This window comes from Oryzias latipes, chromosome 3 (genome assembly GCF_002234675.1).
Source record: "Oryzias latipes chromosome 3, ASM223467v1".
NCBI lineage: Eukaryota > Metazoa > Chordata > Actinopteri > Beloniformes > Adrianichthyidae > Oryzias > Oryzias latipes.
Window position 1 is genome coordinate 16,447,023 of NC_019861.2, and position 23,425 is coordinate 16,470,447.

The 23,425-nt window shown below is 39.3% G+C and overlaps 3 protein-coding genes and 1 long non-coding RNA gene across 13 annotated transcripts; 1 reads left to right on the forward strand and 3 right to left on the reverse strand.

The window, feature by feature from the left end:
* Positions 1–1,257: 1,257 nt before the first annotated feature.
* adprhl1 (ADP-ribosylhydrolase like 1) lies at positions 1,258–7,887 on the reverse strand. Of its 2 annotated transcripts, XM_011490397.3 has the most exons (8): positions 7,272–7,887; positions 6,270–6,434; positions 6,067–6,192; positions 5,770–5,910; positions 5,557–5,684; positions 5,354–5,486; positions 5,088–5,253; positions 1,258–3,943 (listed from the first exon to the last, which is right to left on the reverse strand). In XM_011490397.3, exons 1-8 carry the CDS (start codon positions 7,483–7,485, stop codon positions 1,936–1,938), a joined length of 3,081 nt encoding a protein of 1,026 aa, XP_011488699.1. In that variant the 5' UTR covers positions 7,486–7,887; the 3' UTR covers positions 1,258–1,935. The 2 variants fall into 2 exon arrangements, with proteins under 2 accessions (XP_011488699.1, XP_004067117.1); XM_004067069.4 differs by lacking the exon at positions 1,258–3,943 and having other exon boundaries at positions 4,520–5,253; positions 7,272–7,867.
* A 2,157-nt stretch (positions 7,888–10,044) lies between these two features.
* LOC101175226 (DCN1-like protein 1) lies at positions 10,045–13,326 on the reverse strand. Of its 7 annotated transcripts, none has more exons than XM_011490351.3 (7): positions 13,145–13,326; positions 11,780–11,944; positions 11,526–11,694; positions 11,268–11,398; positions 11,111–11,193; positions 10,757–10,853; positions 10,045–10,132 (listed from the first exon to the last, which is right to left on the reverse strand). In XM_011490351.3, the coding sequence occupies exons 2-7, from the start codon at positions 11,832–11,834 to the stop codon at positions 10,053–10,055; spliced, it is 615 nt and encodes a 204-aa protein (XP_011488653.1). In that variant the 5' UTR covers positions 11,835–11,944; positions 13,145–13,326; the 3' UTR covers positions 10,045–10,052. The 7 variants fall into 7 exon arrangements, with proteins under 7 accessions (XP_011488653.1, XP_004067203.1, XP_011488690.1 ...); XM_004067155.4 differs by having other exon boundaries at positions 13,149–13,319; XM_011490388.3 differs by having other exon boundaries at positions 11,780–11,899; positions 13,145–13,252.
* On the forward strand, positions 13,322–22,545 carry tmco3 (transmembrane and coiled-coil domains 3). 2 transcript variants are annotated; one of them, XM_004067154.4, is made up of 15 exons: positions 13,322–13,487; positions 14,721–14,831; positions 15,879–16,209; positions 16,322–16,489; positions 16,622–16,801; positions 17,546–17,743; positions 17,851–17,979; positions 18,241–18,333; positions 18,535–18,721; positions 18,990–19,107; positions 19,199–19,394; positions 19,480–19,630; positions 19,711–19,790; positions 19,879–20,028; positions 20,891–22,545. In XM_004067154.4, the coding sequence occupies exons 3-15, from the start codon at positions 15,943–15,945 to the stop codon at positions 20,984–20,986; spliced, it is 2,013 nt and encodes a 670-aa protein (XP_004067202.1). In that variant the 5' UTR covers positions 13,322–13,487; positions 14,721–14,831; positions 15,879–15,942; the 3' UTR covers positions 20,987–22,545. The 2 variants fall into 2 exon arrangements, with proteins under 2 accessions (XP_004067202.1, XP_011488648.1); XM_011490346.3 differs by lacking the exon at positions 19,711–19,790 and having other exon boundaries at positions 20,891–20,999.
* On the reverse strand, positions 17,755–21,008 carry LOC110017382. 2 transcript variants are annotated; one of them, XR_002292758.1, is made up of 3 exons: positions 20,897–21,008; positions 18,195–18,324; positions 17,755–17,992 (listed from the first exon to the last, which is right to left on the reverse strand). It is a non-coding gene; the product is annotated as an uncharacterized LOC110017382 (long non-coding RNA). The 2 variants fall into 2 exon arrangements; XR_002292757.1 differs by lacking the exon at positions 20,897–21,008 and having other exon boundaries at positions 18,195–18,579.
* Positions 22,546–23,425: the final 880 nt, after the last annotated feature.

Genomic DNA, 23,425 nt, shown 5'->3' on the forward strand with positions numbered 1-23,425 from the left:
CCATTTCAGCATTCTAACCATTTGTGCATCACTTTTGACTAACACCCTGATGCTGAGATTGTGTTTGATTTAAAATGTATACTTTTGTATTTACGTCACAACAGAAAACATTTCAAAAAAGTATTTTCATTTAACAGGATTGAAAAAAATGAGCCATTTGTCTATAAGTAAACATCAGTAGATAGTCTAAAAATAATGTTGCTTCCATAAATATATAATACTTAAAATGTGTTAAGAAATATCAGACTAAACAATAATATTTAAAATCTGGCGCCAAGTATCCCTGACCTACTTTGATTCGTATTCCAGACATGTTTGGGCCTCAATCTCTTATCCTGTAAATACTAGAGGAAGTCCAAATGAAGATTCGCGTTTCTGCAGTTGTGCAATCCTCCCTGTGGGCAACTCGATTAGTGACTTGAATTACATTCCAGCCACTGTTTGGCAGGACTGTGACATTTTCTCTACTCTTTCTCACTTTTTTATAGCTTCTGTGCTTGTTAGAGGCAACTTTAAATAGGATTCTGCAGTAAAACAGAAACACACAAAAGCGGAATTGATCTATAAGAGCATAGTAAATACATGAAAGCGTTAAGATCATGAAAAATGCAATTTTGTACAACTTTGTAATGTGATTTTCCCAGTGTGAAAGTATTTTCTTTACAAAGACAACACGTTTGCAGTCAGCTATTTTTGTTGTTGTTACTTATACTTTTACATGAAATACTGTTGACTGTATTTCGAAAAGTTTATAACTTTGTCTTTTGTTTTTCTAATGTTTTATTTTTAATCCATTTTTCTTATACAAAAAATGTATAAAAATCTGCAGAGGGGATAAAAAGTGAAACAAGTCAACTTTGGCACACTCTGAATTGTTGTGTCTGGAAGAATTTCTTTTCTGTACCCACTTCTCCATTCTCACAAAGCGTCTCATCTTTTTTGTACAATTGTCACATCTCCAGTGGACATTTATCTGTGGACATACAGTGATCAGTTCTTTTGTACAAGCCCATAAAGCCAATGAAGTGCTTTTTCTCAAAGCATTGTATTGAAAATTGTAGATCTAAAGCATGTCACTTAGTTTTCTTGTTATTTTTCAGTGTGTGAGCTGGGATTTACTGCTTACCGAGAAGGCATTACAGTGTCATGTGGATCAAATCTTAATATCTAAACTTGTGAAAAATACAATTGAAAACATATTTCTGGAAACTGCATAAAATGAAATTGTAACTATTAAACTACTTAAGATACACAAAAGAAGAGAGAAAAACACCCTTTTTATTAACACATTAAACAAAACCGTTTTCTTGAATTAACAGTTGTCAAAACATTCAAAGCTCCCAAAACTGCTGCTGTCCATCTTCATCATAATACTGTACGTGAAAAATATGAGTGTAAAAATGTTAAGGTTGTGATTGGTCGAAATAGCTAAAATAACTGTGGTTAGTCACCATATCACATGCTAGTTAATATATAAAAGTTAATGATAACCTAATGTTGTTTTCTCTGATCTTAATTGTGAGAATCATCAGACTTTTCTTGTAGTCTCTCACAGTTGTCCTCTCTGTCTGTCAATTATGACTGAAAGATAAACTTATCTCCAGTTTACTTCAGGAAACCTTCAACAGGAAAAGGACGTGCGTGCCAAATGTTTTTATCTGCAGAACTGTTACATCACAGTAAAATCATTTTTGCTTTATGTGGCCAAAAACAAAACATGACTTTGTATTCCTTTTGGCCTAGGAAGACCAGTTTTGAAATTCATTTTGGTGAATAAATTTGAGGACAAATTCTAGACAGTCTTATAGTTAAAAACAACAAAAGTCCTGGTTTAATTGTTTGGTTTTGCTTTAATATTGAATTTAGTTTAAATCAGTTTAAATTTGAGCTTAAACCTTTTCTCCTCTGTCATTGGAAAACTGACATGGGCCTGCCCTAGAAATTAAAGGTGTCTGTAAATCTTATGATTTTGGGTTTATGTGTCTGCTTGATAGAAGAATCAGCGTAACAAATTGTCGTGTACTTTGGTTTTTCTTTCCTTTTGTTTTGGTCGGGTTTAGGAATGGAAAAAGCTACTGCAGAGAGCTCCCATCCTTCAGCTGCGGCCCTATTCTCTTCTGGAAAAAACGATCTTTGTGGCAGTCTTGTATCATTCCCAGGCATGAGATTTAATTCTTTTTTCTTGTTTTCTGCATCTTCCGTATCATCTATTTGAGCATCTGCTGGTTTCTTCTCCATCTCATATTGGGGAACATGTTGAGGACGGCATGGGTCAGTGTCTTTGAAGCTTTTAGGCGTTTCTATGGTATTACTATGAGAAAAAACATAAAAGTCAAGTTGTGATGGTGGATTGTCCCTCAGAGAATTTACAGTTTCTTGTTGTGGAGAGGATTGAGAGCAGGAATCAAAGTGATCGTCAAATCTGAAGGTACGTGGGATGACATACATGGGCATGCCCCTCTGACTGATAACAGTTCCAGAAAGGTTTGAGCTTCCATTGGTCCTGGCTCCACCAGAGGTATGGGTGGAACACTTTGGTAGAACTTTTAAGTCTGCCGTTGTGGGGAATTTGCTTTTCTCTATCTCATCAGAAGAGAGCTCTCCACACAAATCGCCAGGGATTTTTCCTGCTCTCTTTTCAAAACTGGAGCATAGAGAAGCTTCATATTGAGTCTCCTTCAGCAATTGGACAGGAGAGCAGTCCACACACCTGGTCCACACGGGACAACAGGCCATGATGGTGGCTGCATGCCAGTTCTGCATAAGCTCTTCCTGTAGATGCAGCCTGTGAGGCTGTGGGAAAGGACACTCTGTCACAGAAGATAAAGGGATGAACTCTTGACATCCGTATTTCACACTTGTTGAGTTTGAAACTACCAGAGTCGGAACTTCATGGACTTTTGCTGACGTCTGACCCTCAACTTTGACGTGGCATGTCTGACACTTCAAACTTTGCCCTGAGGTGTGAAGCTGTTCTTCCACAGGATTCAAAGGAGACTTGACGTCGGATTCTGAGTTTAAAACCTCTTCTTGTTGCTCAGATCTTTGTTCTTTTCCTTTTCTTTTAAAATTCTGCTGACCTAATTTAATCTCCGATTGCTCTGGCGTAGATTTCCAATGGGCGGTTTGATCTTCCGTTTGTTCTTCTCGACCCAAAAAGGTCCTCTTTTCATTTTTACTTTGTAGAACTTCACTCCGGCTCCCCTTAGTAACGTCAAAGTCAGTTCTTGTACATACAGTGGCTGTAGTCTCAAACTTCTCCATTAAAGAATATGTGATCTGTCTTCCAACAAGTTTGGGTTTAATCGATTGCTTCTTCAAATGTTTTAACTCCTGCTCTTTCTGTTCAGCCATTGCAAATTTAGCAAGAATATTTTTCACAGTGCATTGTCTCTTAAATCCTTGTTCCTTTTTGCATTTGTCCTTTGTGAGTATGTTGTGTCCTCTGTTTTGACTGTGGTTTTTATGCCCAGGTGTTCCTCTGCTCAAACAGAGAGTTCCTACCTCCCTCTGCTGACTGATGTAGGGTTTGGGGGAGGACCTGGAAAATTTGGCTTGGAGCAGCTGGAATGTGGTGAGGCACTGACATCTGACGTCATCTGCTCCATGCTCTTCTTGTGGCTTTTTATCTTTTGGATCCATCCAGCACTTTTCAGTGGCATTCGAAACAGCCTCATCAGCATTTCCCACTTTGTGACTTGCCTGATATGTAATCGTTTTCACTGACGTCTTACTTTCAGAGCAATCTGTGATTCTGGGGTCTGTCTCAGCTGTAGCTGCTGTGTACTCCGGGTTTCTGCTCCTCCTCTTTGGCAGATCTTGAATCAGGTATTGCAGCAGACTCTGGAGAACCTCTCGCAGCGCTGAAGGGCATTTGCGGTCTCTAACCAACCTCCTCAGCACACTGGATCCAGGGCTGAAACTGCTTTTCCAAGAATCTGGTCTATAGAGAATAGAGGACATGCAAAACTTAGCTCCTGTGGCTTTTTTCCTAAAAAATGACAACACCATCCGGTAAAAAAAAGTTGGGACCATGCCAACCTTTGTATCTTCAAACAAAGGTTCTGGGTCCTTCTTCAAGTATCAACTTAAACTTGTTTTTGTTTTTTTTAATAAATATTCTTATTACACAGATGTTTATTCTGAGCTTAGCAAAAATCTATCAGTTATTTTGTTACTTAAGAAAAATGGAGAAAAGGGGTGCTTAGATTAAAAAAAATCAGATGTTACAGTTGATTAGTTCAGGGGATTTTAAAGGAGAACATTGCAACACAATAAATGCGTTAGTTTCATGCTCTGTTTTGTTTTTTGCCAGTGTACACTAAATTAAGCAGGACATGAATACACATACATACATACAAGAACCTTTTTTTGTATTGAAATTTAAAAAAAGGACATTTCTAAAAAATGTTTTAACTATTTAATGTTTTAGGGTGTGATACTTAAGTTGATGAAGGCTGGCTGGTAATATGTTTTTAAGTTAATATTGAAGGCAAAAAAATCACTTAGAACAATCAGGTTTTTTTAACATAGTTTTATAGGCCATTAGACAGTGTCTCCAAATAAATTATTGGTCAGTTTTATGCATTACACAATTTCCATGCTTTAGGTTGATGCATATTAGCTTCTTTTTTTTTTGGGGGGGTGGGGACCCAAATAAAACAAAATGTTTATCCTGAAGAACACATTGAGCCAACAAATATTATAAGGAACAAACATTTTTTTGCAATAATTATGGTCTGGTTGTCTGTTATGTTATAAAGGTTTTGTGATGGATTCTTTGCTGTTAACAAAACAATACATTTGGCACACTAAAATAATTACAGACGTAAAACTAAAGGGAATTTTTACATAAATGTATTTATGGCATATTTGTTTCAATATTATGATATTTCGGAGCATCATTCCCAAAGTAAGCGATGCTTTTCTAATCCTTTAATGTTAATGGCAGGCCTGTGGATAAGACAGAAAATTCAAAGATGGAAAAAAGCCCCCCTTTGAGATCTCTGGTGCCTGTGGGGGCAGTAAACTTAAGCTCAGATAGACTGAGAGCTGGTAGAGTTCAGGTCAGTAAAGCTCTGGATTACTTGTCAATGCACTTCTCTGCAGAGGCTGCCTTGTACAAAGCCTCTCCCAGCTCCTCCAGCTGTTCTCTTTTGTCCAAATCCTTGTACAGGCCTTGGGGAATCTGGCTCAAGCCGTACATGAGACCATAGAGACAGCCTGCAATCAGGCCTGTGGCTTCACTTTCACCTAAAAAAAAAAAAAAAAAAAATCAACAAAAATTTTGTAAAAATGATGGCATACTGCTGCACTTTTTCAACTTTAAGGCTCAAGGTTCTGTAGTCCTTACCTCCATGAAACATAGCTCGTCTACAGAGCTCAGCCCAGTCACTCCCTGCTGCCAGAAGGGCGTCGTAAGCTATCATGGGAGCATCGTGACCTCTGCGGCCAGCACGGCCCTCGGAGCTCCAGCGTTTATACATCTGTTAAAAATGAAAAGGCTTTATAAACATTTTAGTGTGTTAAATGAAAGTCAGGACAAAAAGATCTTACTTTATCTGCCTCTTCAGGGTCATAGTGATCAGGGAATGATGGTTGGTTCCCTCCCTCCTTGTCTATTTCACGTTCTTCAAGGTAAAACTGCCACTTTGCCACAAAATAGAACCAGTTCTCCTGATACTCTGTGCAAAAGAGTCAGTGGCTTCAGCTGTCCCATCTGACAACCTTCATTTCTGTACAAACTGTAGCAAATCAAAGGGCTCCAACCTGACACGTGCCGTATGGTCTTCCTGCAGTACTCCTCAGCACGGGGGATTACCTTCATGAGCTCGCGGCCCCATCTCACCACAGGCTTTCCCTGGATTGCGTACGATGCAAACAAGGCTGTTGTCAGGGAGCCAAGAAAGCCTGAAGCCAAAAGCAACACAAGATTCGTCTCCAATCAGTTGATAGCTGCGACTAATTAGTTAAATCAACTCTATCCAAATGCAAGTAGGGATCATTCACTGAACAGCAAAATCCTTATTTTGTCAGTGAGAATTTCCCTGTTGTCCAGACTGTCACCTGTTGGGTGGTTGTGGGTCATTCTGCCAGTTTCAATGCTGACCTCCACCAGGTTTTCCAGTCGCTCGGGCTGCCAGTATCGCATACCCACACACATGGCTTTGGCTGCTGCCCCGAATCCAGACCCTGGACATGGACACATAAGTCCAAGCTTTATTTTTTTTTTAAACAAAAGCATGTTTTTATCTTTTACATCCAGCAACCTTTTTCATTGAACGGTGTATGCCAGGCGAGCAGGAAGTTGTGAGGTTTGAGGTGAGAGCAAGCTTCCACTGTGGTAGAGTCGGGAGCTTTGCCTTGAAGAGATACCATGGCTTCCACATAAAGACGCACCAGCTCTCTGTACAGATCCTCTAGGCACCAATAATCTAGACACACAAATACACATTCAGAGATTGAGTCATTCATCAGAGGCATGCGAGGAAAGATAAAGGGTGTTGTGATGATCTAAGTTTAGCCTCAGTCTGATTAGGACCAGAATGCCTAAAGCGGGTGTACGGTCCCTTTAGCTCTATGCTTGTACTCTTAAAGACTAAAGACAAAACTTGAGGGCCATCAGCAAACCACATGTTCAGTTCTCAAAGAAGTTGGCAAAGTAGAGAGTTTTTATTTCCCCACATAACAAAAATGCCGAAATTATTTTATTTTGAATGAAGCAAAGAAAAACTAACTTGATTTTATGATTCTCTCTGTGTCTGCCTACTGGAGTGTAGCAGAAAAAAATAAATAAATAAAGGGGGGCCTGAAATCTCAAAGCATCTCATTGTCTTTAGTAAGAACAGTCTGTGGCTTTAAGGCACATCAGCTGCCATCCCTGACACCGGTGGATCATGAAGTTATGTGAATTGCTGCTGAAAGGCAAAGCAGAAAAGATGCTTCTCATATAGAATCTGTCTCATGCTGTTCTTTCCTGTAGATTCCTGGTAGAAGTGGGAGATTCCATGTAGCAGAAGTTTTATATTGAGACTTGTGTGACCTCTTGTTGCAGGGACAGATCGGAGCAGGTCCAATCAGCCTAGTTTGGTTTGTGATTAGACAATTAAAAATCTCTTTATTTAGATTATGCAAAAATGTAGGCCATCTTACTATTAATATACAGTATAAGTAAAGGGTAAAAGGTCAATTTTACTGTGATCTTTCTCTCTAAAATAAAAAATAGATGGCTGTAACCATGTACCATGCCTCTTTTCTCCTGTATAGCTTACCTGTTATGAGAGCTTGGGCTGTGGTCATGAGCATGAGCACCGCATCACTCAGCGGCCAATTCTCTGGATCCAGTTTAAGGGCCTCCAGTCCCCCCATAGCACTCACTTCCTCTTGGATCTTCTTCCCTGATGTGCAGCTTCCCCAGAGTCCCTTCCTGTAGCCCAACGCATCACCAGCAGCACCCAGAATCATAGCTGCCTTAAACTTCTCCATCTGTCTAGATTTTATCTTCTTTTCAGGAGAATAAAAAAAGGTGATCTCCTAAATTGAAAACAGATTGTCTGTCTTGGTTAAATACGTGGTGAAACCCTTAAAGGCTTTTGTATCCCTCGCATTCACAAAGAAACAGCAGGAAAAAAATGAAAAGTTTCCCTCAAAGCTCCACGTTCTCCATCCTACCAGCCTGTCATCCACCTGAAGGTTCTCGCAGACACTCCAGGGTGAAGGCGGCCAGACTCAGACATCAATGGAAAAGCATTATCAGCCGGCGCTTCTTTGTGTTGGGGGGCGGCAGGGAGTTCAAGCTATGATCAGGTGTCTCCTAAAAAGGCAATCCTAGTGGTCCCAAGCCTGAGGGGCAGCAGAGGGGTGCAGGGGGGCTGGAAGAGATGCTAATACACTGCTGGGTTAAAGTGCATGTGTCAGCTGGTGCTTAAGCCTCAGGATGCAGCACCTGTCCCAGGGGAGGACAACAAGAATGCAGCATCATTCCAACAGACCTAACACCCCCCCACACACACACACAAACCACCTACTTTCATTCAACTATTTTAAATGCAAGTATAAATGAACTTCTCCCACTCTTTGTTCACCGCATCAACATTTCCACCACTATCCAGTGACAGTAAAAAGAACAGGAAGTGACACATCTTCAAGCATTTGCTCCAAAGCTTTGACTGCATTCTGCTTTTCATTTCTGTATATTTATGTGGCACTAAATATAGCCCCAAAGGTCCACCGAGCAGTTGAAGCTTTACTAGATGAGCTGGAGATGACGATCTGCTGCAAGAATGCAACTTGATAAGAAACAACGGTTACCAAACATATCCAGTCTCCAGAGTTACACACAAATAATTGACTTGTAGTACTTGAACTGCTGGTTTAAAGGTGGATATAGTTGTGCTGATGAGCATCTATTAGTCAGATTAAACGTCAAAAGAAATAATCAAGGAAATGCCCTTTGATTTATGGCCTTTTTATGTTGCTGAGTGACAGACGTGACTAAACATTCACCAGTAAATATTCTTTTGTTGGACTGCAGATATAAGGCAGCGTTAACATTTGACTGAACAAACCTGTGAAGAATATTACTTTTATGACAGCCAAGGATGACTTCCTAACACACAAAGGGGATGCTTTTCACAACAAATTTGTCACCAAATATTGTGCACTGCTTTTATTTGATAAATTAGCAGAATAAAATAACAGTCAGAAGCACTTTACAAGAACTTGCAATGAAATTGCAGACAAAACATGTATGCAATCTAATAGCAAAAGGGGGTGCAGAAAAAAAAAAGGGTAAAAGCTACATTGACAACCATCCACAACATCATGAAAATAGATGGTGATAGTTTGGCAGAGTGGAACACAAAGAATACTGGAACTCAACTTGTGCTCACTGATGACTGAGGGATGATTAGGACTGAACTCTCCTGTAAACCCTAACCCTGCCTTTAACACACTGTTAGGCAGGTTCAAAGGCAACAAGTGAATACTAAATACAGTGAAGAGTATTTCTGGCTGCTTTCAGTAACGAGCCTTTTTTAGTAACATCTGCCTGCAGCACAAGAAGTGCTGTAACCCTCAAACGCCACTAGATGGCAGCATCAGCAGTCCTCATGATTCAACAAACAACACAGGCTTCAAGCAAATGAAGCAACCAACAACCTCAAGTGTAAACATCTTAAATACTATTGTATGTAAATTAGATAGTTAAAATACGAAAATACAACAAACTGTCAAGTAAACTGATTGGCTCTTCAGTTTTTACAAAACGCCTGGAGCTAAGAAGACGACGGCAACTGAAAAAGTAAAGGTCAGTGCGGTTTGTACTTGCAGATGTGACATGTCTTCATACAGACAGTCAACCTGCAGGTCTGGCTTTACTCATTGTTCCTGGGTTGTTCTTCTGGTTATTCTACTGTCGTAAAAATGATATGTAGAACAAACTGTAACTGTGCTAAACGCAGAAGCCATGCAGCTCTATGCTGTGAGGAGACGTTGATCTGGACATTTTTGCTTTCATTCAATGAAGGTGAGTTATTTCCTAACATATTTTCGGGGGAAAAAGGAAATGTATAATTAGGCTTTATGATTTAGATTTCTCTGCCATAATTCATTTCAAAAAGACCCAACAAATTCCTAATTGTGGCAAAGGAAACATTCCTGTTCGATTCTTGGCACTGCTCTAGACTTACAAAATAAAATAAAAAACACACAGAATAGGACTTCCTGCTCCTGCTGCAACATCGTGAGGCCACAAACTCCTGCATCAATGGTTTAGCCTGTTCACGTGCTTCTATAAAAACCTGTTCTGAATACACAAAGGCACTTCAAAACCACCTTTCACTGACGACTCCAGTGATGAGCGATATTTTTCACATTTCATTTCCAGAGTTCAAACAGAAAAAGCCTTTTCTTCTATTCGCCAGTCTAATGCAGTTAGATGAATCCAAATAGGGCTCTTAAAGACCAGCTTAGTCTGTTTTTGGTTTTAAAAACCTTGTTCAAAAAAAGACTAATGAAAGAATACACTCTATCCGCTGCAGGAGGTTCAAGTGTTATGTCATTTTGTGTTTATTTCTGGTAACAATTGGACGGGCGAACTCCACAAAATCATCAATGAGGACAGGCCAGGCCCCTGCAGAGAAAGCAAAAACAACACTGTTAGCAACAGACACATCCGGCAGCATTTAGAGGTGTAATTACCCATAAACATGAACCACCATGGGTCTATGGATTTCTGTGAAGAAGTGACATGTTTTGAACTCCATTAACAGAAGCTTCTTAGCTTTATCTGCATAGTTAACAATCAAGTCCCATGTTTCTAAGATAAATATTCAAGGTATGAAACTGGTTAACCTATTTTTTTTTTTAAAGTACCACTGCGATCCTTTTTTAATCTATTGTAAAAGCATTTCCAGTGGTCTTTTAATTATGATTAGGCCAAAATCAGCCTGTGTTGTTTTCTAGGACATGACAAAGTTTCTGCAGAACGGCAGTAGTTCTGCCAGTCTGCAGCCCGGTCTGTAGCCCGCCCCCTTTTACCATCATACCTCTGTTTACACGCTGACAGCCCCTCACACCCCTAACCTAACATTACTGGTGCAACAGAAATGGCGAACAATATTGGAGCTGTCCAGACGATCAGAAAGACTTCAAGTGATCTATTTATCTGAAAGTGGATGCATCAAATGAAACAGAGCAGGGAACTTGTAGAGTCACTACTGCAGTGCGAGAAAACCCCCTTCTGCCACGGGCTCACCTTCCTCATCATAGTTGGACATATCCTCTTCAATCATGTTGCTGAAGTCCAGGAGGAGGTTCCACGTGTCTTTAGCGATCGATCGTTTGTGGTGCTCCTTCATGAAGTAACATCAGAGGTAAATCTCAGGTCTGCTTTGTTTGTGGAAGTCATTCTAAATTGTTTAATCTGTTGAAAAGGTTTTTGCTCTAACTCTATAGAACGGGATTTTAACTAGTCCTTGTTGATTTGAATCAATTTAGCAGGGAAAAAAACTGATAAAATAACACTGCATTTAAAAGAAAAATTATTTTAATAAAACAAAAACAAAAATATTTAGTGACACTAAAAAAAGAATTGAATAAATAAACGTACCAGCAGGAAGCGATTCCAAAGATCCAAGAACTTAAATCTGCCTTTGAGTACTAGATTCCAATAAGGTATAGCCATGTCTAGATCTGGAAAGAGAAATAACAATGTTCAACACTTATTTAGAATATTGTAGATAAAAAAAACTCATTCTGATGATTACCTAAACCTTTCTGGCCTGGGTTCTTTGCAAAACTGAAGGTAAACTGATAGAAGTCTTTAAACTTTCCTGCTTCTTTCAGCTCTTGCTCTAGTTTAGGAAGAGTGGCTATAAGAGTCTTTGTGCTATCACAGCTGAAAGAGAAAAAAAAAGTTAATTTAAATCCCTAATTTATTCATTTTATAGATGATGTGCAGTTGTTGACACGTAAAAACTTCTGAAATGTAATGTTTCATTAAAAATATTTGCAGAACGTCTCACCCCAGGTCCACCATGCCTTCAATGAACTCCTTCTTGCTGAACTCACACTGAGTGGCGGCTCTGAACTTCCAAGCCACCACAAGTATGGAGATACTTGCTGGGTCCAGAGCCAGGTCATCACAGAACTTCTGGATCCCATCGATACCTATCTTATTCTCATCTTGGGGATCTGCAGCAGAAAATTGAGGCCTGAGCATCTGATTTGAACTTTTCCTTTGTTCCAATCACCTGCAAATATCTTCCCAAACACTTACCTTTGTATCTGTTGAACAGCTCTTCAAGCTTCCTACGATCCACCAAAGCTTTCATGGGTTAAATGTGGTGAAGGTCTGTGTTTTGAAAATAGGGGAGAGCAGGGCTGTCCTCTCCCCTGCCTGCGTAAAAGGACGGGGACTGTCAAACCTCAACTCCAACCTGTGCTGTTAAAAAAACATTCATTTTTTTTAGAACAACATTTAGGTTATAACGCAGTTATAAACTCTTTATGACACAATATTCTGTTTGAACAGCATCCCAGGATTATTCTAATAAGCACCTTATTTATGTTAAACTACAGAAACCCGACATTCAGAATATTAAAAAAAATCTTAGGTTGACAACTGTCCTCATACTCTTGAACTGGTCTTTAATGTGTTTCCAGAAGTTGACCCAGTTATCTTGTGTGAAGGGACTTTAAATCCCGCGTGCGCACCCGACCTGGAATGTCACAAAAAAGTTGCACGGAGCATGCGCGGTTGTCGTGCACATAGATCACCTATCGCCACAAAGACTTTAACCACGTAAACCCGTGAAAGTTTTGACAAATATTAACGCTCTTGAAAATGTATTTTATCTTATAGAACTATATCTCGGTGTATCCTTTGAGATACTACGTTCATCGAAACTTTTATAAATACGCACTTTTTTGTTTGGACTATTCGAACCGATATTACCGCGCATGTGCAAAAAGAACCATATATTTATGGGAAATGCAGTTTAACGCTGTTATTAAACCTGACCTAACTTTTTTTTTAAAAAGGATACAATCGACCAAACAGTTTTCTAAAGAATATATAATTTTAGTAAATATTTTATTCTTAACTTTATATGTTGATATCCCATCAAAATAAAGTTGTACGTGTTTTGTTTAAAAACACACACACATAACGAAAATATAAAATCGGCGCAGAGTTTGTTCAAATCGCTGTATTAACATGAGACGTGATTGTTTTAATTCTTTGTTAAATTGAAAAGTTTAACTCGGCTAACATGAAGGTTAATACACCTCGAACGTTTCGAGGCGAGTAGCATTTGTCAAAGGTTGACCGTTGGGTTTAATAAACTACAACTCCCATTTTCACGTTTAAATGATATTTCGGAAGTAATGTGATAAAAAGAAATATACATTTTACTTCAGTGACACAATTATTTGCGCAAAACAATTAAACATTGCGTCAGTTTTAAAGCCAGTTTAGGCGAGCATCAGTTTAACTCGTCAGCCTAAAAACGGGTGTTGTGTTGTTCAGCTACGTTAGCTACATGTTGTTAGCAGCCGTAACGCTGTGTTATGTGGGAGTGCCTAAGCTAGTCTGACAGCTCCTCTGAGGAGGAACTTTAACACCAAATGTTGGCTTTCTTACCTACTTTCACACTTAACTAGAGGAAAACAGGGCTTTATCCACGCTGGAAGTTCAGATCCCCCCCCCCCCCCCCTCAGCGGGGAATTCACCGCAGTGACCCGCCGTGGGCTTCTTTACTGCCAACTGTAATCAATGTGAGAGTAAGCATCAAGTTTGACGCTAAATTAAAAGAGGAAAAAAAAAAAAACAGGAACGCCTGCGAGACGCTGGTTTCAGCTATGTGGCACGGTAGGAGGGGTGTCAGAGGTGGAGGCTACGGTTACAACATCTCGATTGTTCGTGTCTACTCCTGCGCCTGAAGTTTCTTCACTGGCCGAGCTGAGAGCAGGACTCCATTCGGCAGGTATCTCCAGCGTTTATTTAGTATATTTTCTGTTTTGGGACATGGTGGAGCGGATTTCACACGCCTAGGTGTTTCCTGGAATGACGTGTTATTGTTTGCTCCGCTTTACCAATGTTTGAATGTGTCAGTCCCTTTAAAATCTGTTTTTTTAGGACTTTCAAACACGGAATTTTAAAGATGAACATATGACTTTAGTTTAGACTCACTGCTAAATTCACACACCGACTTGATTTCACAGGATTTACATGAATAAATACTCATTTTTATAACAAGTCAGAATTTCAAAGCCAGTTTTGTTTAGGTCTGAAAAGCAACGCTCACATAACTAAACATTTACTGATCTAATGTGAAACTCAGTCTTAAATTATAAACCTTTGCATAAAAATCGGTAAATAAAAATAAAAATACACACATTAAGAAAGTTAATCACAAGTTTGACAATAACTAAGATTGATAATTAATGCAAAAATCTTTACGTTTCATAATTATTAATCACTCCACTTTGTTACAACCACGCACTTTTCATAGTAGTAATATTGATTTATGGAATTTGTAATAATTTTTGTCTGATGACACATTTCTGGAAGAATGTGATGTCTTAAATTAAAAGGTGGGATCGGGATATTATACATATCTGAAAAACAAATTATTATTAATAAACTAAGAAACTTTCCATTTAATGGATTAAATGCTTTACATATTGAATGTATAAGCATTAATATCACTATTTATGATTAAGAGTAATTATAATTCCATAGTTTACATGTGTTTATGGATTTTTGGACGTGTATCTTTTTTACTTTTATTTTTTAAATTTTCCAATTAAATAATTACTAATCATTTTAAGTTTAATATATAGATGTTTCTCATTTGGTTGTCTTCTTCTTTAGTTTATTTTTTTGCTTTGATTGCTTAAATTGAAATAAATCAATTTCAAATCCAAATACATTTTATTATAATTTAATAGTGCAAGTGTAGTTAATATTGCTGTAGCTAGTCAATTCTATTTGACCCATTACTTATTTCTAGCCTTTTAGTATCTAAAGAGTCTAAAATCACAACATAGTTAGGTGATCTTATGGTAAAACAGGGATGTTTTTGACTGTCGTTCTGCTTCCACTGCTTCTAAAAATGTGTCTCTATTTTTCCTCCCACATAATTAACATACACTGAACTATCCTTGAATGCCAGTCAGTCATTAAAAAAAAATCATGTATCCGTTCATGTTTGCAGGTCGGAGCTGTGGCACTAATGATTCCAAACAGATTCAGCTGAGCGTCTGCAGCCCAGCCAAGAGGAGGAAGACTGCCGGGGAGCTTGAACGCTAAGCTCATGATCTCAAAGGTACAATGTACTAAAAGAATATGTAAAGAAAGTTATTTGGCATTTATTTTTAGTATTTTTTTGGGGTGTATAAATGTACTTATTTGCCCTTTTTTTCACTGATATGTGTGCAAGTCTTTGGTCACTTATGATAAGAAGTCAGAGTTTAGTTATTCTGCTCCATTTTGTTCATGTCTGAGTGATAATCATGAGGACACCAAAGGCACTTTTTAGTGATAATGACCTGAATGTCAAATTAGTGTTCAAAGAAAATCAAGCTGAAGTGCAGAAGCTACAGGATAAAGAAAGTGAAACTTCGCATGTTATTTTTGAAATATGTGACCGCACAGACCCAGAGGAAGGGTTCAGGTTAGGATTATGGTTAAAGTTAAGGGTAAAATCACCAAATGGCTCCTGTTTTCTCTGCTCACCACTCTTCCAGAGGATGGATCAGGATGGATCAAATGGGGAGAACACATCTCACACACCTAGCAGCGTTTAACTTTGAACAAAATTCAGCCTTGGTAACACTTATAATACATGCAGGCAATGCACATCTTGGCTGCATTACGTGTGGCCAACATGAATTTCCATGGTTTTTTGTGCTGGTCGCACATAAACATGTGGAAATGAAATCAGCCTTAAAGAAAATCAGACATTTATCCAGTGATAATAATGTTTGAAAAATTGCATTTTGTGATGAATCAAAATGGGTCAGCTGACTTATTTCTTCCCTGCCATGAAAGAGGCATTACCCTAAAATTAAACAAAAATTTTAAGAGTAAACTGAAGCGTTGCCAGCTTTAATTTAGCTTTTTTATTCAGTATAACTTTTGAAAGGGATAAAAAAAAATGTTGGAAGCATTTGTGGATTCCCTCCAAGTGGGTTAGTTGTTCTGTCATAAGTGTTTTGTAAAGGGGGCTGTAACATCAAACACGTCAGTTTATGATTTTTTTTTTATCATTCATTTTCCAGAAATAAAAGAGCAAAAATGATCCTAATAATGGTTATCAAAATACACAATTATCTGCATATATTCACATTTTCCCATCTTCCCCCCTCTCCAGATCTCTAGCTCTCCTGCTGCTCATCAGATCCCTGGTGCTGGTAAACACCAAAGCAGAGGCTTTGATGCAGCGTGTATGCTGGCTGCTATGCCTTATCGGCCTGGCAGGGGCACTTGCCGCGCCGCAGAAAGACCAGGTGGCCCAGCGAGTCGTCCGGGTTTATCAGACCAAAGAAAACGCCCAGAAAGAGAGAAAGAGCTGGGTGGCCAACAACTGCAAACAGCTGGTAGGTCTCCTTCGTAAGAAAAATGTGGTCGTCAAGAAGCTGTCCGCTGCCGCCAACACTGTCGCACGAGACCAAAGCCTCTCGGAACCGGAGAAACACTTCCAGGTAGCAAACTGGGAAATTCTGTCCTGCTGATTTTAAAATGTCTGTTGAATGAATCATGACATTGATAGTGATCAAATCTTAAACAGGCGATTGTCTTTTTGTTTGCATCAAGATTCACACTCTGGAGGTGTTTCAGAAGGAGCTGAATGAGAGTGAAAACCTGGTGTTCCAGGCGATGCAAAGCCTGCAGAGGGCGCTGCAGGGAGATTACAAGGATGTGGTTAATATCAAGGAGAGCAGCAGACAGAGGCTGGAGGCTCTCAGGCAGGCAGCCATAAAGGTATATGAGATCCTGCAGTTGGGTAAAAGTTCTTAAAAGAAATAAATATGTCTGTCTTTCAAAAGAAAGAAAACTTGCTGATGGAGAATACATCATCAGAACTCGAGAGTTAACTATGTTGTCATTCTATAGGAAGAACAAGAATATGTGGAGCTCGTGGCTGCAGAAAAACACCAGCAGGAGGCCGTTAAGAGTGCTTTGGCCCAGAACAAGGCTCTTTCCATCCTGGATGGGATTCTGGAGGACGTCAGGAGAGCAGCAGACAGACTGGAGGAGGAGATCGAAGAGCACGCCTTTGACAACAACAAGCAGGTTAGACGATCTTAAACCAGTCTTGCAGACTTGAATCACAAATGCACGTGTTGTGACAATCCAAAGCCTTTTTTTTTTTTTGCAAAGTGGGGTTAGATTAAAAATACAGGTACAGTATTAAAGTCCCACTCCTGCCATCTTTTAAGCTATTTCCAAAGCTTTCCCAGTGGTCTTTCAATTACTATAATTATGCAGTTTATGCAAAGTAAAATTATGCAAAGTAAAAAGAAAAACTGTCATTTTCTTGGACATATTTTCTGCAGAGCAGCAGGATATTTTAGAAATTCACTTCTGAGTTGTGGGTGGGACAACAAGCACCCCCCACCACCACCACCACCATAACTGAGAGCTCTCTGTTTGCACAGTCTCCTGCTAGCTTACAGCCCCTCACACCACCAATCTAACATTGCGAGTGCAACAAAAATGGCGAGGAAAACATAGACGTAGGTGGATCTATTTGTCTACACGTACACATCAGAATGGAGTGGAGCAGGGAGCTTGTGGTCCGCCCAGAGTATTTTCTTTGTAACAAATACAATCTTTTTCCAACTGCATTGTTTTTCATCTGCTCCTGATTCACAGCAATTTGAATAAAGAAATATTCAGAAATGCAATTTTGAGCTAAGTTTTCTTTATATATGTCCTCCATCATCAAAAAAATGACACAAGAACATGATAAAAACACTAACGACACAATTTCCATAATGAAGACATGTTTTCCAACATGTCTCTTTGTATTTGTAGATGAAAGGAGTGAATGTGGAGGCGGTGCTGAGAGTGGAAAATGAGGAGAAAGGGGGGAAGCTGAAGAATACATCCAAACAGAAAGAGGTGGAGGATGACCTTGGACTGAGCATGCTCATCGACTCCCAAAATAACCAATATGTTCTGACTAAACCGCGGGACTCCACGATGCCAAGAACCGACCATCACTTTATCAAGGTTGGTTGTTTCTGCGTTGAACTTGGTTTATTCACACAACAAAAAAAGAGCATATAGACATTTATTTTTTGCATTTGTGTAATATTTTTTTCATTATTTGCGTTTAGGACCTGGTGTCAGTGGTAATGCTGTCACTCCCCTGTGGTTGGATTTGCAGTCTGGTGGGCCTTCCTCCCATGTTTGGATACATCATTTCCGGGGTTCTGCTTGGTCCTTCGGGTCTCAACAGCATCAGGGTTTGTGGTTCTCCTGCATCAGTACATGCAATAGTTATTCAAATATTATAAATGTAGATTCATGCATCCGGATTTCCTGGATTTTTGTGAGTCTTGGTCAAAATAACAAATGTAACAACACAAAGCACCTTTAGAATTTTCATCTTTTTTTTCTTGCTGTTGTTTTTGGAGACGTTTGACCAAATGTTTGAGATTTCACCTCAAAAAAGACTCACGCTTCAGCAGAAGGTTCAGTGTTATGCTTCTCTCTGTGTCTTGCAGTCTATGGTGCAGGTGGAGACTCTGGGGGAGTTGGGGGTGTTCTTCACTTTGTTTGTGGTGGGACTGGAGTTCTCCCCTGAACGCCTCCGAAAGGTAAATCGAAAAGGTTGTAAATGGAAAGCAAGTGAGCAAAACTGTGATAAATCCAACATCACATGATCAAAATGGAAAATCTGGAGTTCCAAGTTTAGCTGTAACATCTAAGCTTGCGCTGCTGAAGTGTGTCATCATCATCATCATCATCATCATCATCGTTCTTCTCAGAGGTCCACATAATGTTGCATGTGTGTGCAGGTGTGGAAGACGTCGGTTCAGGGGTCGTGCTGCTTGAGTCTGCTGATGGTTGGAGCTGGTTTGCTGTGGGGGCAGTTTCTGCACATTCAGCCCACTCAGACTGTTTTTATCTCCACCTGTCTGTCTCTGTCCAGCACTCCGCTGGTGTCCCGCTTTCTAGCAGGAGGAGGCAAGGTGGACAAAGAAGGTATATGGAGGAGGGCTTTTTTAGTGGCATTTTTTATGATTAATGTGTCTTTTGTCTTTTATAAGCGTAAATAAATAAAACCTACATCTTAAGTTGAAAATAAGTCTTTTTTTTGGCATTAGTGTTACAAAGCTAGTTTGGTTTAGTGGATGTATTCCAACGTTAAGGGAAATAAAAATTCATTTTTGTGCTTGTTGAATTTCCCTTTCATTCATTTGTTGATGTAACAGGTAGTCAATGGGTGCATGTTGTTTTTCATGTGAGACAGGTGACCTGGATTACAGCAGCGTTCTCCTTGGGATGTTAGTGATGCAAGATGTTCAGCTTGGCCTGTTCATTGCTGTCATGCCGACTTTAATCCAGGCGCAGAGTGGAGATTTGGACGGGTCAGCTATTTTCATTCTCTCTTCTTAAGGTATAGTTCGGATTTATTTAAACTCTGCATGACGGAACGAATGCCCCCTCTGTCCAATCTAGCTTTTTGTACGGAGGTCTGCGAGTGCTGGGTCTCCTTGCTCAGGTGCTGCTGTCTCTGGCTGCCGTGCTGCTGCTGTGTTCATTGCTGCGATCTTACGTGATTGGCCAGTACTGCAAGAGACTCCACGCAGAGAGCAAAGGCACCAAGGAGATCCTGCTGCTGGGGATAACAGCTTTTGTGTTTTTCATGCTGACGGTATGCTCTCTCATTTAATTAATTTCTGAATCAGTTCTAAAAATCTTTGTTTCATGTCCAAATATGTTTTTTTTTAATTCTGTAGGTAACAGAGCTTCTGGATGTTTCGATGGAACTTGGCTGCTTCTTGGCCGGAGCTTTGCTGTCCTCACAGGGACACATGGTCACATCAGAGGTCATGGGGTGCATCGAACCCGTTAGAGATTTTCTGGCCATAATCTTCTTTGCCTCCATCGGTCAGTCAAAACACTCTGTGTTTTTTGTGCTACAGTTAACAGAGCAACCACACCTGATCATTGTGTGTTTGTTGCTGCAGGACTCCACGTATTCCCAACGTTTGTGTTGTACGAACTAACCTTTCTAATAGTGCTGACGCTTACACTTGTCATCATGAAGGTTCAGCTTTTTCTTGAATTTTCAAAAAAAATGTTTTTCTGTTTATGTTCCCGATCTCAGATTTAATGGCTGTTTATTTTTCTTCCAGTTCCTCATGGCTGTACTGGTTCTGTCCGTCATTTTGCCTCAGAACTCCAGACACATACGATGGATTGTCTCGGCTGGTCTGGCTCAGGTCAGCGAGTTCTCCTTTGTTCTGGGCAGCCAGGCCCGCCGAGCAGGCATCATCTCTAGAGAGGTCAGTCATTACTTTCCTGGATTTAGTGTTGTCATAACTAAACTTTGAAAGTCACTTACTATAAACCCCACTTCAATCATATTTTGATCAATTATCAAAGCGTTCCCAGTGGCCTTTCAGTTATATTTATGCTGTCTTTAGCCAAAATAAAAGAAACTGTGTCATTTTCTGGGACATAAAGCGGCTGTAGTTCATTAGAAATTAGCCTCTGAGTTGTGGGTGGCACCATTGGGGTGAGGCAACCAACTCCTGGAACTGAGAACTCTCTGTTTAAACGCTCTCCTGCTAGCTTACAGCCCCTCACACCCGCCAACCAATAATGATACAACAAAAATGGCGAGCAATATTGGAGCTATCCAGTTACCCAGCTGGGTAGTTCTGAGCCAGATAGCAGCTCAGACGAGGAAAACAAAGACGTTCATGGATCTGGTAGTCTACAAGTGGATGCATCAGAATGGAGCGGAGCAGGAAGCTAATGGCCCACCCAGAGCCTTCTATGTATCACCTACAAGCTTTATCCAACAGCATTCTTTCGTCTGCTCCTGATTCACAACGATTTGAAAAATAAATACTCAGAAATGCTATTTTAAGCTTAACTTTCTTTAAAAATATCCTTTATTGTGAGAAAAAGGCCACAAGAACCTTTAAAAAATACCCAAAACACGATTTTTATTAGTGAGTTACTTTCGCTTCTTTTTTTTTAAAACAGATGTTTTCAGTTAATGCATTTGTGTCTCATGAAAGGTATCAGGTACATTTTTACATATTTATACTTTTAAGTTCATTTTAATAAATACTATATGGTGGAGTTTACACAGAAAGTGAAGAATAGGTTGTGAGTCTGTGTGTCTTTGTCGTTCAGGTGTACCTGCTGGTCCTCAGTGTCACCACTCTGAGTCTGCTGTTGGCTCCATTGTTGTGGAGAGTCACCACGCATAGATGGGTTCCACGAATGTAACAGAAACCCGGACAGCGTGAGTTTATCGGAGCTGCCGACGACAGCACAAGATATCCTACTTGCTTTGTACTGAATGTCGTCTGCGTCACAAAAGAAAAAAAACATAAGACTACAGTTTAAGAGCTGACATATTCCTCAATCATTTCCTACTGTTGTATAGTCTTTTGTTTGTTTTATAGTCTATATTTATTTCCATTTAAAGCACACACTCCAACAGACAGGTGAAGGCTCTTTCAGTTAGACAAACTGTTGGTACTGCATTCCAGATGCTGTAAACTACTGTTGTTTTTGAAATTGTTCAGGGAATGTCATTATTTATGTAAACATGTATATAAATGTGGATGTTCTGTAGATGAGGGTGAAGGATCGCAATCCTTCAGTTGCATCTCAGCTTGTTTTGCTGATTTCGGTGAATGAAAGAATAGGAGAAAAAGGTTGCAGGGCAGCTGCGCTCACTTCACATGAAGGTGGTGGGTTCAAGGACCAACAATATTTAGGATCTCCTGTCATTGCTTCAGCATCTGCAGTTTACTTTGTAGATGCATTTTCCCCAGAGGGGGATAAAAGGGGAAAATTAATAGAAGCAATGAACGCTCAAATAAATAATCTAAAGCAAACTGCTAATAGTTTTTTTTCTACGTTCTATTTATTAAAGCATTTTGAAGGTTCTTTGCAACTTCCTACTGTTTCGAAAAAAAAGCCCAACAAATCAATCCGAGATAGAAATGACAGGTGAAGTCTGTCACATTGACTGTCTGATTATTATGTCACCAGACAGTCATGATGAAGCCTCTCTGATACTGCAGCTCTTGTTGGGTGTTCCTGTTTCCAGGAGTGTTTTGGTTTTGTACTCTTATTTTCTCACATGGATTACCAGGTTAATGTGCATCATCTACCTGCATCTATGGCACCAGGATGCATTGTGGGAAGTAATGTTTTACTTTCCTTGGGGGGGAAAAAACAACAAAAGATACTTTCTATTTCACACTGCTAAAATACTGAGAATGTGGGTCATGAAAGACCTGGGGGGGAAAAAAGATTCTTCAGTCATTTGTGATCATTTTTATGTTGGATTGAAGAAAAATCCTTCACTAGTTATTCCTGAATGTCAAATTTCTGTGCCTTTTGAACTCACCTCTGCAATTAAAACATACACCACAGAGCCAAAATGATAAAAAAAAATGAAACTCAGATGGTTTCTACATATTTGTAATATGTAGGTCACCTGAGCAACAAATTCAGTCTTGAATCACAATTAGATGTTCCAAACTCAACTGTGAGTGGCGTTACAGCTAAGTGGAAGCGTGGGTCAGCTGATACTCTAGCTCTAATCCTACTAATTTAAGATTAGCTCAAGAACGTCACAGATTTTAGGCAGCACTTTTACTTTTGACGTGCAATGTAATGGTGTGTGGGTGACTGTACACTCCCATTTCTATTTCTAATTATGTTCCATCATACATATGTCATGTTTTTCCATGTTCTGATGTGTGTTGTTGAAGCTGTTTGTTGTGCCTTTGGAGCTTTTTTTTATTTATTAAAAATTGGGTGAAAAATAAGTTTTGTTGTGAAATGTCCTTATTTTTACTTTCTCAAAATTAATCTGGCAACCTTAGATTTTATTATTAAATTAACGCAAACATCTAAGAACCATTTTTAAGAGTTTCAAGTCTTTTTGAGGTAAATACAAAAGGAAGATGTCATCTATGAAGCAATTTTTAAAGTCTAGCTTCAATCCCAGTCTAAATTTAGTGGCTGCTTTTATTTAAAGATCAACTTTGAAACTTGAAAATTAAAAAAAGCAAAGTACAAATTCCTTTTTTTATATTGCACTAAAAGTCAAATGCAAGCAGATGAAGGAACAAGCTCATGACTGAATCCATGTGATGGAATATTACTCATCCAATCATACAGCATACCGCGCAAAATCTTTTCAACTGAATACTGTCTGGCTGCCAGGAGGAAACCCTGTCTAACTGCTGTGAATCAGTCAGCTGTGGGTGATTCAGATCTGCACGTGTGTGTGAGTGTGTGTAAGAAATGCTTGCAGACTTGTTCTGCATAAGCTGATAACCCACAAACCTTGTACTCAGCACATCTCTAAAAAAACATCACGATCATCATCCTATTAGATGGAATAGACGCTGGATACTTTTGCATAGATTGATGAAAAGGTTTTCTCAAATCTTTTAGCTAGAACTATTATAAATATAAAAATATGGCACCAAACTGAAGTATTACTTTGAACTTGTAGACGGTTTTTAAGATAAAATTCAGAAACATTAAATTGAAAGATCCCCCCCCCCCAGAATTTCCTAATCTTAGCATGAGGAAGCTACAATATTAGTCTAATTGCATAAACAATGTTTTGTGGTTTTATAGAGTTTTTCTTCAAACTATACTTGTCTACATTCCATTTTTTAAGAAGTTTAGGTCTTA